This window comes from Erpetoichthys calabaricus, chromosome 6, assembly GCF_900747795.2.
Source record: "Erpetoichthys calabaricus chromosome 6, fErpCal1.3, whole genome shotgun sequence".
NCBI classification, from domain to species: domain Eukaryota; kingdom Metazoa; phylum Chordata; class Cladistia; order Polypteriformes; family Polypteridae; genus Erpetoichthys; species Erpetoichthys calabaricus.
In genome coordinates this window covers 110,179,126-110,193,409 of record NC_041399.2, presented here as the reverse complement: position 1 = coordinate 110,193,409, position 14,284 = coordinate 110,179,126, and the positions used below count along the sequence as shown (strand labels likewise).

The following is a 14,284-nucleotide window of genomic DNA, read 5'->3' as shown; positions in this document are numbered from 1 at the left end:
TAAGCCTGTGCAAAATTAAAATAAAAGGATTCCTCTTGCTTGTAAGTAAAATGGAAAATTTACCTTATATAGAATTATTTATTTATACTTACGTAGTATTTAGGTAATAGATTTTTACTTAAATTTCCATATACACGTCTCTGCGTCACATTGTCCATTTCTCCACAGGCTGCTTGCCAAAGGGACTGTCATTCTATTGTAATAATGGGTAAACAGTGGAATCTGAGCCAAGTGATGAGATAAGAGGAAGCATGTTTAGGAAACAAGTTACTTAAGTAATATTATAAAACTGTTTAGCCGACAAAAGTAAAGTGAACAGTGGGTGGATGGAATTAGTTTTGTATTAGTCACAACTGTAGGAGGGAATCCAATGATTTTTACTGCAAATTTTTTTTTGAGGGGGGAGATAGGAACTTGAATTTCAGCACTGTGTTTACAGTATGGTCATTGTTGTGTAAAGAGGAAAGAAGCGTTTTTTTGTTTTTTTTTACAACTGAGAAAAAAGTTGTGTGGTCATGTGCCTTGACTTTTCTTTCTGAATCTGCTGGTTAAATACAGTCATTTGTGTACAAAGAACAAAGGAGTGATGGTAAGTTTCAACCCTTCATCATCGAACACCTTTAAACATAAATAAAGGATGGCAAAGTGACCTGTGGTCTTTTGAAATTGAGTACAAGAGTATCCTCATCATTCTTTCTGAATCTGCTTGCTAAATGAAGTGATTTTGGTACAGAGAACAAAGGAGTGGTGGTAAGGAAACAACCCTTTGGCGCATCCATACTGAACGTGACAAGAATAGAAACTCCAACCTGGTACCAGTATGAGTGTGTGTTTGTGTATGTTTTGCAATGGACTGCCTACGTATTCCAGCTTGTGTCCTGTCTTGCACACCATTGCTGCTGGGTTAGGCTCCAACCCACACTACCTTTGATTGGATGAAGTAAGATTGAAATTGTACGTTTGATATATACTGGCAAATATATATAAAAAAAGCCTGTGGTCCTAGAAACTATTGAAATCCATCAGAAAAATAATTGAAATGTAGAGTTGTAAGGTAATTGAAAGGAACTACTCTAGGCATCTCTCTCCTAGGAGGATTCGTTTGGCCGACGTGCTTGCCTCACTTGTGTATTAGCGGTGGGAGGAAAAATAAAAGGGATACCGTTTTGCCAATGTTAGCGGCTAAGCGACTTTGTCTTTCTTCTGAGGTTTCGTTTTGCTGATGTGCTCACCTTGCTTGTATTATTAGTAGCTAAGCAAGTTTTCTGTTTCCTCGGAGGTGGAGCCCTTACCCCTACCCCACTTTCGGGCCGGACAGACACACACACTTCCACGTGTAGACGTTTATATATAAGATATATATAAACCAACCACCCCAATTTTGTTAGATGAAAAGTAAAATGGAAATATTGAATATGTTTTATTAAGTAGGCACTCAACCTCATATGATATGATCCCGTAATCATATAATCAGCAGCTAATGAAATCAGTAAAGTGCATTAATAATTTACTGCATAATCTTTCAAGGTTATGTAAAGTAAATTTTATTCAATAGATTTGTACTTTGTAATTGGCATTTAAAAGCTTTGTGCTTGTAGCATTAGTAGTGGGTTCTGGTCATTTTAACAAGTATTTAATCCTGACACAAATGTTAATGTAAAAAAAATTAAATACTGTTATGCCAAATTTTCAAATTACAAAATAAATATTTAAAGAACACACTATCCTCATAGTGAATTACTACCCACAATTTAAAATAGCATGTAAAACAATAACATTTATGCAATAAATTGTTTTAATGCTTGTCAAATGTAACTATTTTTATGGTCTTAAAGAAACAAATGGTACTGAGCCTCAGTATATTTTAAAATATTTGATTTCAAAGCAGGACTAATACCATCAAAATAATAAATGCCTGAAATATTTATCGTGGTTTGTGCATCACCATGCCAAAGGATTTGTTTACTTTCTGCAGAAAGCTGTACAGAGTCGACATCTCTGCTGTACAGAATTGCATCACAGGATTTAGGTTGGAACCAAAAAGATTAATAGAAAGAAGATAAATTAGCCATGCAATAAAGCTCAAAACCACTACAAAATACATGTATTTTGTGATTTTAAATGCTTTGTTTTGAAATGCATTATTTACACATTATCTAGAAAATGTAAAGAAGTAAAATTTTAAATAACATCAAGATTATTTGTAAAAGCAAATTTTCTTTGGTTTCTCCTCCTATTATAACTTTTTGACAGATTTTGTAAATATCACTAGAATGGTTGCAAAGGTCAGACAAAAAAGAAGAATCACATGAATGACTTCTGATTAAAAAATAGATCTTTTTAATTTAGTTTTTGTATTTAATGCATTTTTATTTTATTTTCAAAAAGCAGAACATTTTGTAATGGCATACAACTCAGTCAAGCATCTATAATATAGTGATGCAATTTAATTCAAAATCACACCTGAAAAAAACAAAAGAAAAGTGAAACCTTTTGGAATCTTTTTTTTTTAATCATTGTTATTATGAGTTGAATGGTTGGCACACTGGTTATTGCTTCTGCCTCTCAGGTTCAAGGACGTACTGACGGTGTATGTTGTCTTTGTGCTTCAATGTGTTTTCTCAGTACTCCAGCTCCTTATGTTCCAAAGACATGTTCAATTATTTGGCAAATGTACATTTTTTTTTACTTTAAAGGAATTCAGGTGTGTTTGTATTAATCAATACTTGAGTCACTTGTGTAATTTGTGAAATTAGGGAACATATTGGTAGCTCTTTCTCTGGATGCACTCCTGACCTTTATATTACCTGTGAAAGGCTAGGTCATCCAGGTAGCCTTCATGCTCCCTATTTTTAACAGGCCAGACTGTCCATTCCTTTAGTTTCAGGAGAGTGTGCAACCACTTAATCAACTTGAGGTTCAGCACTGACCCACTTTACGTCCAAATTGTTCACAAAATCATAACCACATATTTTCTCATTTCTTTGGAGCATATGTTGCCCACTTTCACGTATGAATTGTTCCCACCTTCTTTCAAATATCTATCATTTTATTCTGTGTTATGTTTGAGGATCATAATTTATGGACTTAATTTGTTTTGATTTCTTTGTATGTGTGGATTACTTGGTTTGTTACTGACATCTGGTGAAAATTTCATGTCAATAGCTCCATTAGAAATCTATTTATTGAGAAAAACGTTGCCGCATTCAATGCTTATTTTCCCCACTGTATGTTGAATGGCAGCATGTTACTGCTGATGTGAATGCAGTGAGCTCCACCAATCACACCATGCTGAAATAAAATAAAATAAATAAATAATAGTCCAACCTTAAGTTAGAGGTGATGAAGTGGATTACTGTACTCGTTACCAGCAGAGCGTGAGTGCAGTGGGATGGGGAAAAGCATGTCTACGCTTTCTGATTTCAATCTGCAAATGGCATCTATAATCAGAGATAACTTATGCAGCATTATGCTAGAGTACAGTAATCCCTCCTCCATCGCGGGGGTTGTGTTCCAGAGCCACCCGCGAAATAAGAAAATCCGCGAAGTAGAAACCATGTTTATATGGTTATTTTTATATTGTCATGCTTGGGTCACAGATTTGCGCAGAAACACAGGAGGTTGTAGAGAGACAGGAACGTTATTCAAACACTGCAAACAAACATTTGTCTCTTTTTCAAAAGTTTAAACTGTGCTCCATGACAAGACAGAGATGACAGTTCTGTCTCACAATTAAAAGAATGCAAACATATCTTCCTTTTCAAAGGAGTGCGCGTCAGGAGAGAGAGAGAGAGAACAAAGCAAGCAGTCAAAAATCAATAGGGCTGTTTGGCTTTTAAGTATGCGAAGCACCGCCGGTACAAAGCTGTTGAAGGCGGCAGCTCACACCCCCTCCGTCAGGAGCAGGGTGAGAGAGAGAGAGAGAGAGAGAGAGAGAGAGAGAGAGAGAGAGAGAGAGAGAGAGAAAAACAAATTGAAAAATCAATACGTGCCCTTTGAGCTTTTAAGTATGCGAAGCACCGTGCAGCATGTCGCTTCACGTAGCAGCTGCACACAGAAAGTAGCAACGTGAAGATAATCTTTCAGCATTTTTAGACGAGCGTCCGTATCGTCTAGGTGTGCGAACAGCCCCCCTGCTCACACCCCCTACGTCAGGATCAGAGAAAGTCAGCGCAAGAAAGAGAGAAAAGTACGTTGGGTAGCTTCTCAGCCATCTGCCAATAGCGTCCCTTGTATGAAATCAACTGGGCAAACCAACTGAGGAAGCATGTACCAGAAATTAAAAGACCCATTGTCCTCAGAAATCCGCGAACCAGCAAAAAATCCGCGATATATATTTAAATATGCTTACATATAAAATCCGCGAAAGAGTGAAGCCGCGAAAGGCGAAGCGCAATATAGCGAGGGATCACTGTATACAGAATTGGCAGATGGGAGAGCTGCTTAGGAATCGAGTTAAAAACTTAATGTATGCCTCTGTGTGGTAACCACACTAGTGCAATATGTGGAACCACGATTCCATTATCACGGAAGACCATTATTAGAGTAGGGAGCTTGTTTCCCTGGAACGCCCTCTTGCAGCACCCCGTGACCTCAGTAGGGCTTCCCTGCCAGACTACATTTCCCAGCATGCCCTGCTTGCTTCCCAATGGGTGGGGATATCTGGGACTGCTGCCATTTAGCGTGCTGGGGGAATAAAAGTTCCCTAGTGATCTCTCTACTTCTATAGGGGCTGTCCATCCATCTCTTCCTTCTGGGTCTGCTTCCTTTCCTGGCCAGGATGTCTGCCCAGCCCGTGTGGCATCTACACTTGTGACAGTCTTTCAAAAACATACATATGTGTAACATCTCTCATGCTTTTCTTGAATATTGAGGTGTTTTGACTTCGGCATTTACTTACCACACCTTTTAATTTCCTGTCAATTCTCCAAGTTTGGTCTGTATTAAGTGGTGGTTTAAGAAGAATGCTTGGGTCTTCCCTACATTTAGATGTTTTATATCTTCTGGTTGTACATAAGAAAATTATCCGGTGCCCTTTTGATGCTTTTCTGCTCCTCCATGTATAATGTTTACCCTTCTTTTTGTTTTGATGAATAATGTTATTGTATAATATGCTGAAATTATCTTAATGTTGTGTCAAACCACTTTTTTCTCATCATCTATTTCAGAGTTAAAGTCCCCCTGCTATGATAAGGTTATGTTGGAAGTCTATAATTAGGTTTAATTTCAGTAGCTGTTCGTGCGTATTGTCTGTTTTCTTGGTGTGCAGATTTCTGGGATGGCATGCTCATCTATGTATATTTGGAATTTAAACAGATCCATTATTCCTGGTGTGATTTATTCAAATTTAAGATTAGTAAGGAGAAATATTTTTTTTATAATAAAACCAATGCATGCATTTCTGTTTTCATTTGTTCTGGAAAAGTTTACTTTTTCTCATACCACTTTATAAAGGTTATATAATTCCTTTGACAGGATCCCACATTCCTATAGGTCAGTCACATTTGCTTTCACTGATGTAAGAAAGTTAAAATATTTTTCTGTTCTTATTTTGAATGCTTTGAACATTAATTGAGGCTATTATCTTACTTTATTCAATGAAATGTTTGTTTTCTGTCTTTTTTGTTGCTCTTTTTACTTTCATTTCTTTCTTCTTTCCTTACCCTTTAACTTTTCTAATTCATTTACTTATGTTATCTTTTTAAAACTTTAAACCAAATCCTTCCCTAAAAGTAACTTGACTCTACAGAAGATAACTTTTCCTAAATTTGTAATCCCCTTCTTCAATAGAGGGAGAGGAGTCTTTCTCATCAGTTGATAAATCACACCACTGTTTTTCTTTTTCTGTTTTGTCTACTAGGTTGTCCATTCATAGTTTTGTTTCATAAGCTTGTGCTCTTTACAGCAACGTTTGTGTTTCCTGTGTATGGTCTTGTGTACTTTTATTTTTTTCCTTTAGCCTTTTCCTAGCTCTTTTTCACCCTGGTGTTCCTTTATTACTAAGTCTCTCTACTGCTTTTTTCACTTTGCTCTCTATTACATTTTCGAAAGTATTAATTGCAATACAATTTTGCTCCCTAATTCTTTCCCCAACTAGGGTTTGAATGAGAGCGATACTTGTTTTCCCTTCAGCTCCTCCATCTTCTTCAGTTATTCCTGCTGTGACAAATTTTTATTTACTGATGTTTGCAAACAATTTGGAGCAGACATAAAAGCTATGAGAAACAACTCTTCATAGACTACGAGTGATTTTTTCTGTATATTCTCTAAATGCATGACCTATAGCTTTACAGTTCCTATACCTCTCTGTTTTACATTCTGGCAGTCTGTCTCCTGACTGTATGCATTTCCTTCAAACCTGGGAGAACCCATCCTTAGTAGAATGTGTATTCTGTACACATGAAAGTAAAGAGCCTATAAACCTATAAACGCATACTGCAGGTCCTTCTTCTTTCTTCTGTAAAACTTTTCTGTAATATTTTTCCTTGCCTAGTTCTATCCCAATGGTCCATCACCGTTGGTGTAATTACATAAATTCAGTATTGCACAAAAGTTGTTTTTTTTTGTGAAGGAAAGGTACCAACATTTGTGCCGTCTATGTCAAAGTATTTTGGAGCTATTTTGTTGGTGTGTGTGTGTGGGTGGGGGTTGGCATTGTCCTATTAAGACAATTTATGTAGCTGTAAATTTTATTTTCTTAGTTTCCTGCATATGTTAATTTATATTCTTCCTTAAATATGAACAAATATTATGCTTACCTCCTAATGTACTCTAAAGTAACAGTATGTGAATGATTTTATGTAATGCATACTGTTTGTTGCAGTTAGAATTAAAAAATTGCAAATCATACCAAAAAGGAGACACTTCAAGTGATTTTGTAGCTTTTGGTGACATGTGAAGTAAGATAATAAGTAGCTTCACTTAAAGTTTGGGTAATATAGAAAGAAGTAAACAGAAAAAAAAAATTATGTAGCTGCAATGTATTGTCACACATGCGTATTGGAGGATCACTTTCTGAGCTCATAAGGAGTATGTAATACCACACCAGGATACAAGGGCCACTGTCGCTAACATTGATCACCTGCTTCTGCCTCCATGGCTCCGAGAAGAGTTGATACCGCCCCTCCTGGACCAAGTCCTATAAAGCCGGGGATCCTTGGAAGGAGGCATCTCACTTTGGTTAGAGCCAGGCTGGAAGACTTAGCTCCTCAAATCTTGCTGGGCAGCATTTAAACCCCAGACAAGGCTATAACCTGAATTTCTGTTGTTTAAGGCCACAATGTGTTTGCTTTGTTTCAAGTTTATTTGATGAATTAAATGGGACGACTCAGCTAGTCTCCCAACAGTTATTTTGGACCCAATGCTTACTCCTGTTCGACCCCAATATGTACAAAATGTAAAGTATGAGTGAATAATTTTACATTCACAATAAAAAGAACCTAAATTTTCTGTCTACAATTGAATCCTTGTGGTTTCTGAACATTATTAAATATTAGAATTGATTTTTTTTTTGTCATTTTCATGTCTTTTCATCAATTAAAGAACAGTTCTTAGTTTTAACATTTCATTTTTCTTTTTTAAGGTGCTGGAAGTCCAGACTGTAAGATAGCAATAGTGATGGGTAGAATGAAGGATGAATCTGCAAACAGGTAAGCAGTATCCACCATGATAGAGCAACCCAATTTAACATTTTGAAGGACATTTTTTAATCGCCTAGGGGATTTTCTTGTCTAAATTACAGCTTGAATGAAATGTAAGAGGGTTAGAGTGGATCACATAAGCAGTTAAGATGATTGCAGTATTAAAATTAAGACATTTATTTATCCAGGGCTTCAAGGCAGCACAGGCACAGTGGTCCACCCTAGCTATTATAGGAAGTTCCATTCACTTCTAATACTTCATCATAAAAGTAGAAGTGTCATAAATGTTTCAAAAATGGCATTTTCGTTCTGCATATATAGTTTTTGACAAGCTACATTTTTTTTTTAGAGTTGTTTTATGAGTATAATTTCTATAAAGTAATTTTAGAATATGCTATACATATTCACTAACAAAAATTTCAATAAACATTTTTTTCTTCTAACTGTAGTGTAGTTTGAAGAGGACATCAACCACTATAGTAACAATGTTATTATTTTTTATGAGGAAATGCTTAGACTGAAAGCAAAATAAATGCCTAAGAATATACAGTATTGTTGAAATTCTATATTACTTTTTTTGGTAGCTCAAAATGCATGTGGCTTGGAATGAATTTCAAAAAGTGTCCAAAATGTCTTTAAAATGCAATATATCTACATACAGTTTACACTTTAACACCTTAATGTTCATTTGTACACCTTTTATCTCTAACTTCCTCCTTAACTGTATATTGTAATGAAGACACAAAAATTTAAATGTATAAAACAAGAAAGTGTCAAAACAGATTTTATATGTTGCCCTAAATACTTTTCTTATTTATAAAGCAAAGTTTTAAATCAGAGAAGCTGATTGGAGGAAAGTAGAGATCTTGGGGGATTCGCAAGGGGAGTTTTGGAAATCTTCATGTATGAAAGTGAACAAGCAGTAACACTTTATAAAGAGACAAGCTAACCCATAGTAAGAGGTAAATGCAGGTTGACTTGATTTCATGTTTCTTTATTTGTCTTTATTTTGTAATGTTTTCATTTTCCACTTGTGGACTTGCACACTTGTGTATTATTTTGCACCTGACCACTAAAACGAGATCCACAGTTGTAGATGATGAATAACAAGTAGAATATCAATTTAGAGGTGCAGTTTAACAGACTGCCATAACTCCAAAGTTCTGCAGTTGTGGCTTACCGCTATGAACATGAATGAAATAACCGGTGTAATTGGTAGTGAAGGAGATAACAGGACTGCTGACCAATGCATGAAGGTAAAAACCTGTTTGAACACACTTTACTGTCTAACATGTCAGGATTTTCTGGAAATGGCTTATTGTTCAAATCCTTTAGAAAAAATATGACTCTATACCTGATATGTGAATTAAATTACACAAGTAATCTGAAATTCTGTTCATGGGGGTTTTGATATTGCTTACCATTGTTTAAGATGGGTCCACATTCAAGCCAAACCTTTCAGGAATTGTATTATCTCCGTTCTTCATGAGAAAATTAGATTTAAAAATTCTCAGTTATTACTACAAACAAAATAAAATAACTATTTTTTTCCTTAAATTAAATTCAGGGTTGTGGGTAGCTGGAACCTATCCCAGTAGCACTAGACACGAGGAAAAAAAAAAAGTATGTGAATTACAAACAACTGCTTTATGAAATCTACATATACAAAGAGTTTTTTAATACCATTTTTTATTTAAGAGCATCGAAAAAGCTGAATTGTCATGGTTACAAAGACAGGGTCTGTAAAGATTTTCGAATGTATATCGAAATTGCTAACACCCAGTAATCTTTCAGGACATACCAAGTTACAAATACCTGCAGGGTATGGTATGGAATGGAATGGAATGGGAACCAGCCAACTACCCCATTTAATAACAAAACTGAAAGGAAACAAAAATAGCAAGACACCTTGGGTCCTTATATGCACTTGGTTTTGCTGTCTAGGTAACCATGGTCCAAACGGGCACAGCTTTCGGCATTTTGGTTGTTTAACTAGTTCCCTGTGTGAAAAGGGATGAGTCTTCCTCTAGTTTGTGGAGAATAGAGAAGAGGTGGTTATCTATCGCTTTCTCTCCTGCCCTGTGGTCAGTGTTTTTACCTCTGTTGGGTCATTTAGACACTCCTTAAGTGCTTGCATGTTATATCTTATAGTATCAGTTATTTATATGTACTGTATGTAGCGGGTGTGAAGCGGGTGTGTACATTTAAATTGGCAAATTCTGATGTACTGTTGTTTTTGCCATATGTTTTCTTCATATTAAAGTCTAACATACATCAAGATAAAAGCTTCATATGTTGCGGGGTGAGAACAACATATTGGTGAAGTCACTCTATCTATAAAGTACAAACATATTTTGCTTGTTTGATCTTTATGAGCAGGAAGCCAGACTTAAAATCAGGCACACAAGTACTTCTTACCACATTAGTTTTTCAGCCTTTCAGTTGAAGGGCGAGTGTAAAGAAATAAAGTGTCAATAGAGAAGCAGCAGTGTGCAGGTTGTGGTAGTGGTGCGATGGTTATCTTTTAACCAAGAAATCAGTGTTTGTACATTTAATTTATTCTTTAATCAAGCATTTTTTCAGACAAGTTTTGTTATGGCTCCAATTTGTTGTGGCCATAAGCTATGTCTGTGGGGGACCCCTTTACTGAGCTGTGCAAGTGTTTAAATTGACCAAGACATGGTGTTGCTCTTGCCTTGTGTTATACACAAAGCTTGAAGCGAATTGTTAGGCTGTACCAGCATTTTCTTGTTTGTGCTTTGCATACAGTTGTGTAGTGGCACATCACATTCTGCCCTCCAAAGGGACACTCCAATTCTCTGCAAGTATTTTACTACCAAGACTTGTTAGCCACATCTTCTTCGAGCTTCGCCTAACATTAAATCTCATTTTCCAAGAATCTTGCCACCTCATCTCTTTTTTCTGTGCAGGAGAGCTGCCCTTCCTCACTTGCTGCCAGACCCATTTCTCTGCACAATTACAGCTGCAGCTTGGTCAGTGGCTCACTTCGCAGTTTTCATTTGCATGAACTGCATGCCTCATTTCTCTTCAGTGAAATGGCAGTGATGATCAGGCAAAAAAAAGAATACACTGCATAAGAATTCCCTACTCGCTATAGCATTATTACTGACAAATATCAACAAATACAGAGGTTGACTAATTTTCTTCTTTCTCTAACGTAACCAATCTTTAATCAAATGAAGTCATAGCGAGTCAAAATGTTTTGGAAATTTTGGAGTGTTTAGTTTTTCTAATATGGGGTGTATTACCTCTAATTATTGATAGAAATGTCCTTTCTTAGAAGATACCTACTGCCCTAGATGTACCACTCTGTCAAATATCAACTGTCCTACTATATGAGAAATGTTTATCATTTTGAACAGTGACTGAGTAAGTGAGTCAGTCAGTCAGTCAGTCAATTTTGCAGTATACTTAAGAGAGAGAGAGAGAGCCCCAGAAATATTTTTAAAATGTTGCTTGTGAACATGCATCGACATCCACAAGAATGATTTAGAACACTTTACTACCACATAAACATGGCATTTATGCACTGAGTTGTGCAAGAACAGTAACTCTAAAAACATATGCAATTAGTATATCAATCATTATAGAAATCATAAATTAGCAGTCTTTTCTGGTAATGTAATAGTAAAACGGTGAACAAAAGTAAGGGTACTTTAACCTTACATACTGTAGGTGACTAACATACAACTAAGTATCTTTGTATAAATGTGTCACACTCTTGTCCTCTCCAATAAATTGAATATTCAGCAGCAAGACTGTTACATTATTATACAATGACAGTTTAAAGAAAGTGAGTGGTACATACAGTACTTCATACTTCATGTTTGACAACCTAAGCAAGAATGAATTTTGGCAAAGCTGGGTGTCCAAGTAAATAGTGAAACCACCCATGGGAAATGTTGCGATGCCATATACGGAAAATAAAACAAAAACGCTGTATTTAACTTTTAAGTATTTTATCTGTTTCCTTTTCTAGATTTGTACTTTGTTGTACTTTTTTGCCTTTGCATTATATTACATTCTAACTGTGTTACTTGACTTCATCCTGGAAGTTTCTAATGACGATGGGTCACGTGGTGCTCTCAGTCAATTGGATATATCAGAAGTGCTGTATAACTTAATTGAGTACTTTTAACAAGAAAAACAAGAAAAAGGTATTAGAATCAAGCAAAATTATCTGCCAATATAGTGAGAAAGTTTAACTTGTTAACTTGTTAAATTTTCTAAAAATGAGATTATATATCTTACACATACAAATCTACTCAAGTCAGTTATTCTTAAAATAAGAAAACACGATCTATTATCTCTTTTCAAGATTGTCTGGCTTGTTAAGATTTCATTTTTTGCAGTGTACTGGAACTTAGTGTTTCTTGCTTAGCTTTCATGCATTCTTTGTACTGGGCTGTCTGGTTGAATTTTAAATGACTGTATAAATGTTTGCCTGCAGTGGCTTAACAGTTTGCACAGTGCACTTTGAAAACAAATAATTCCATATTATGGATGATTATCTTAATTTTGGTATTTAATTATCTAAACAGTGTTGGATGATCTAGGTACAACATTACTTATACTCCCCAAATCTTCTAAAAGCTGCTGCAAACAGAAAAGAAAGACATTTACACTTTTTAAAAGATGTTGCATTTAGCCTGTACAGTAGTTAGCCCTATGATGTAGATGCCTCTGTATATGCAAAGCTGTGCTTGAAATGGATATACAGTGATGCCTCTTACTTCGAATTTAATTTGTTTCAGGAGACCGTTTGAACTCTGAATTGTTTGAAGTCTGAATCAATTTTCCCCATTAAAAAATATGTAAAGTCAGTTTATCCATTCCCACACCCTTAATAATACCCATTTTGATACACATAATTTAAGATAAAAATATCACAAATGCCCTAAATAATAAGTTGAAACATGAAAACAATAAATAAAATACATAAATAATATATAATAAAATGAAAATTGCATTTACTATACCTTAGTGAGGAGTGGTAATGTCCCATGTATGACTTTCATGTTTTTTTTTCATTTCAATCATCGATACTACAATCTTCCTCTTAGGCTTTGTTGTTTCCACACTATTCTAGGATGGCATGGTTATTAAATAGGGGTTTTATTTTTAATATATACATATAGATGTGTGTATGTATATATAATACCAAACACACCCAAAATAAAGTGAAAAAAGCACTGAAAACACACAAGCTTAACGCAAGAGATGTTTTCACTGCGAGAGTGAGGGTCAACTTGGAATTACAACAGATACCATTTACGCTTGCTGTGTAAGCACCATCTGTTGCTGCATTTTTTTTTATTGCACATGCAGTTTGAATATAGAAGCACTGTTCAAACTCCAGATAAAATGACTCGCTAATTTAGTGTTTGAACTCAGGAACATTTGAAGTTAGAATCTTTTGAACACAGTACATAAGTGCCGGTATCCTATTTATTACACTGATGTATTGCCTAAAGAGCGATGAGTAGCAAGCATTAGATTTGAAAGTTCATATGCAGTTTCTGTGGCTTCTGTATTAGAAATTCAAGCAAAAATATCTAAGACTGACTTCTCTCCGTTTGAGTTTGCAGCATAGCAATCATTTAGCAGTTAAGGATTGGGATGGGGTGTTTAGTCAGTTTTTAGTGCTAAAACAGATGACTGGGGGTCAAGGGGACAGAATGGATAACCAAGAAATAAGATATCCTACCATCTAAGAGTGCTGGTAGTTAATAGCAAAAAACAGTGTTTGCTGACTATTGAACTTTACTTCTAACTTGAGTTTTGATGAATTTTCTGTTTCCATGTTACGATGTGATCACACTTTTTTTTTCCTGCCCAGGATACTGCATTATTTTCAGTCATCCTTACATCTTATTGGTTACTGGTGCTATTCGTATAGCCCATCAATCACGTATGCTTCCTTCATTTGCATAAAACACATTCTCAGCACATCCATAATTTGCATAATATGTATAAATAATCGACAATAAAAAAATTTGCCCACAAATAAAAAAAAAAAGTGTTGGCTAATTTTCTTTTTTCTATTACATAATCACATTTCAGTCAAATCCGTTAAGGCATTTTTGGGGTATTTAGTTTTTCCTGTTGTGAAAGAAGTAAGTATTGATATATCAAAATGTTAAAGGTTCTTACAACGAGTAGTTGTTTTCAACCCAAAAATAATAATTTTATGTTTTCTTGTCTGGGTCTGAGTATGCATGCCAACAATATTCAAGCCATTATATAATGCCCAATATTTGGCCAATATGCTTTATTTGTTTTGCTCTTGCTGATTTACAATTCCCTGATAAATGTTTCAGCATGTTTGAGCTTCCAAGAATGAGCTGTTTAAGCCTTTACTGCCTTTTACATTATATTTTGAATAACTTGTAATACTTTGTCCATTCTTCCTCCTTCAAACACAGCATCATTCTGCCATCCTGGAAACAACCAGAGTCACATGCAACGCTTAATGTGTATATGTTTACCAAGGAGAAGCTCTTTTTTAACTGCTGGTTTGAGACAAGAGATAGCAAATCATGTCTTTCTGATGAGTTTATCACTTTCTTGCTTTTGAACCATACTACGTAAATCAGAAATGGTCCATGGTATACTGTATATAC

General features: G+C 35.4%; 1 protein-coding gene across 2 annotated transcripts in view; it reads left to right on the top strand.

Moving 5' to 3' along the window:
• The window catches only part of LOC114653490 (nephronophthisis 3), an 838,883-nt gene that overhangs the window by 649,304 nt on the left and 175,295 nt on the right, over positions 1 to 14,284 (top strand). For both annotated transcript variants that reach the window (XM_028803845.2, XM_028803846.2), the window contains one exon: positions 7,583 to 7,649. In XM_028803845.2, the coding sequence (XP_028659678.2) occupies positions 7,583 to 7,649 (67 nt within the window). The remainder of the gene's footprint in view (positions 1 to 7,582; positions 7,650 to 14,284) is intronic.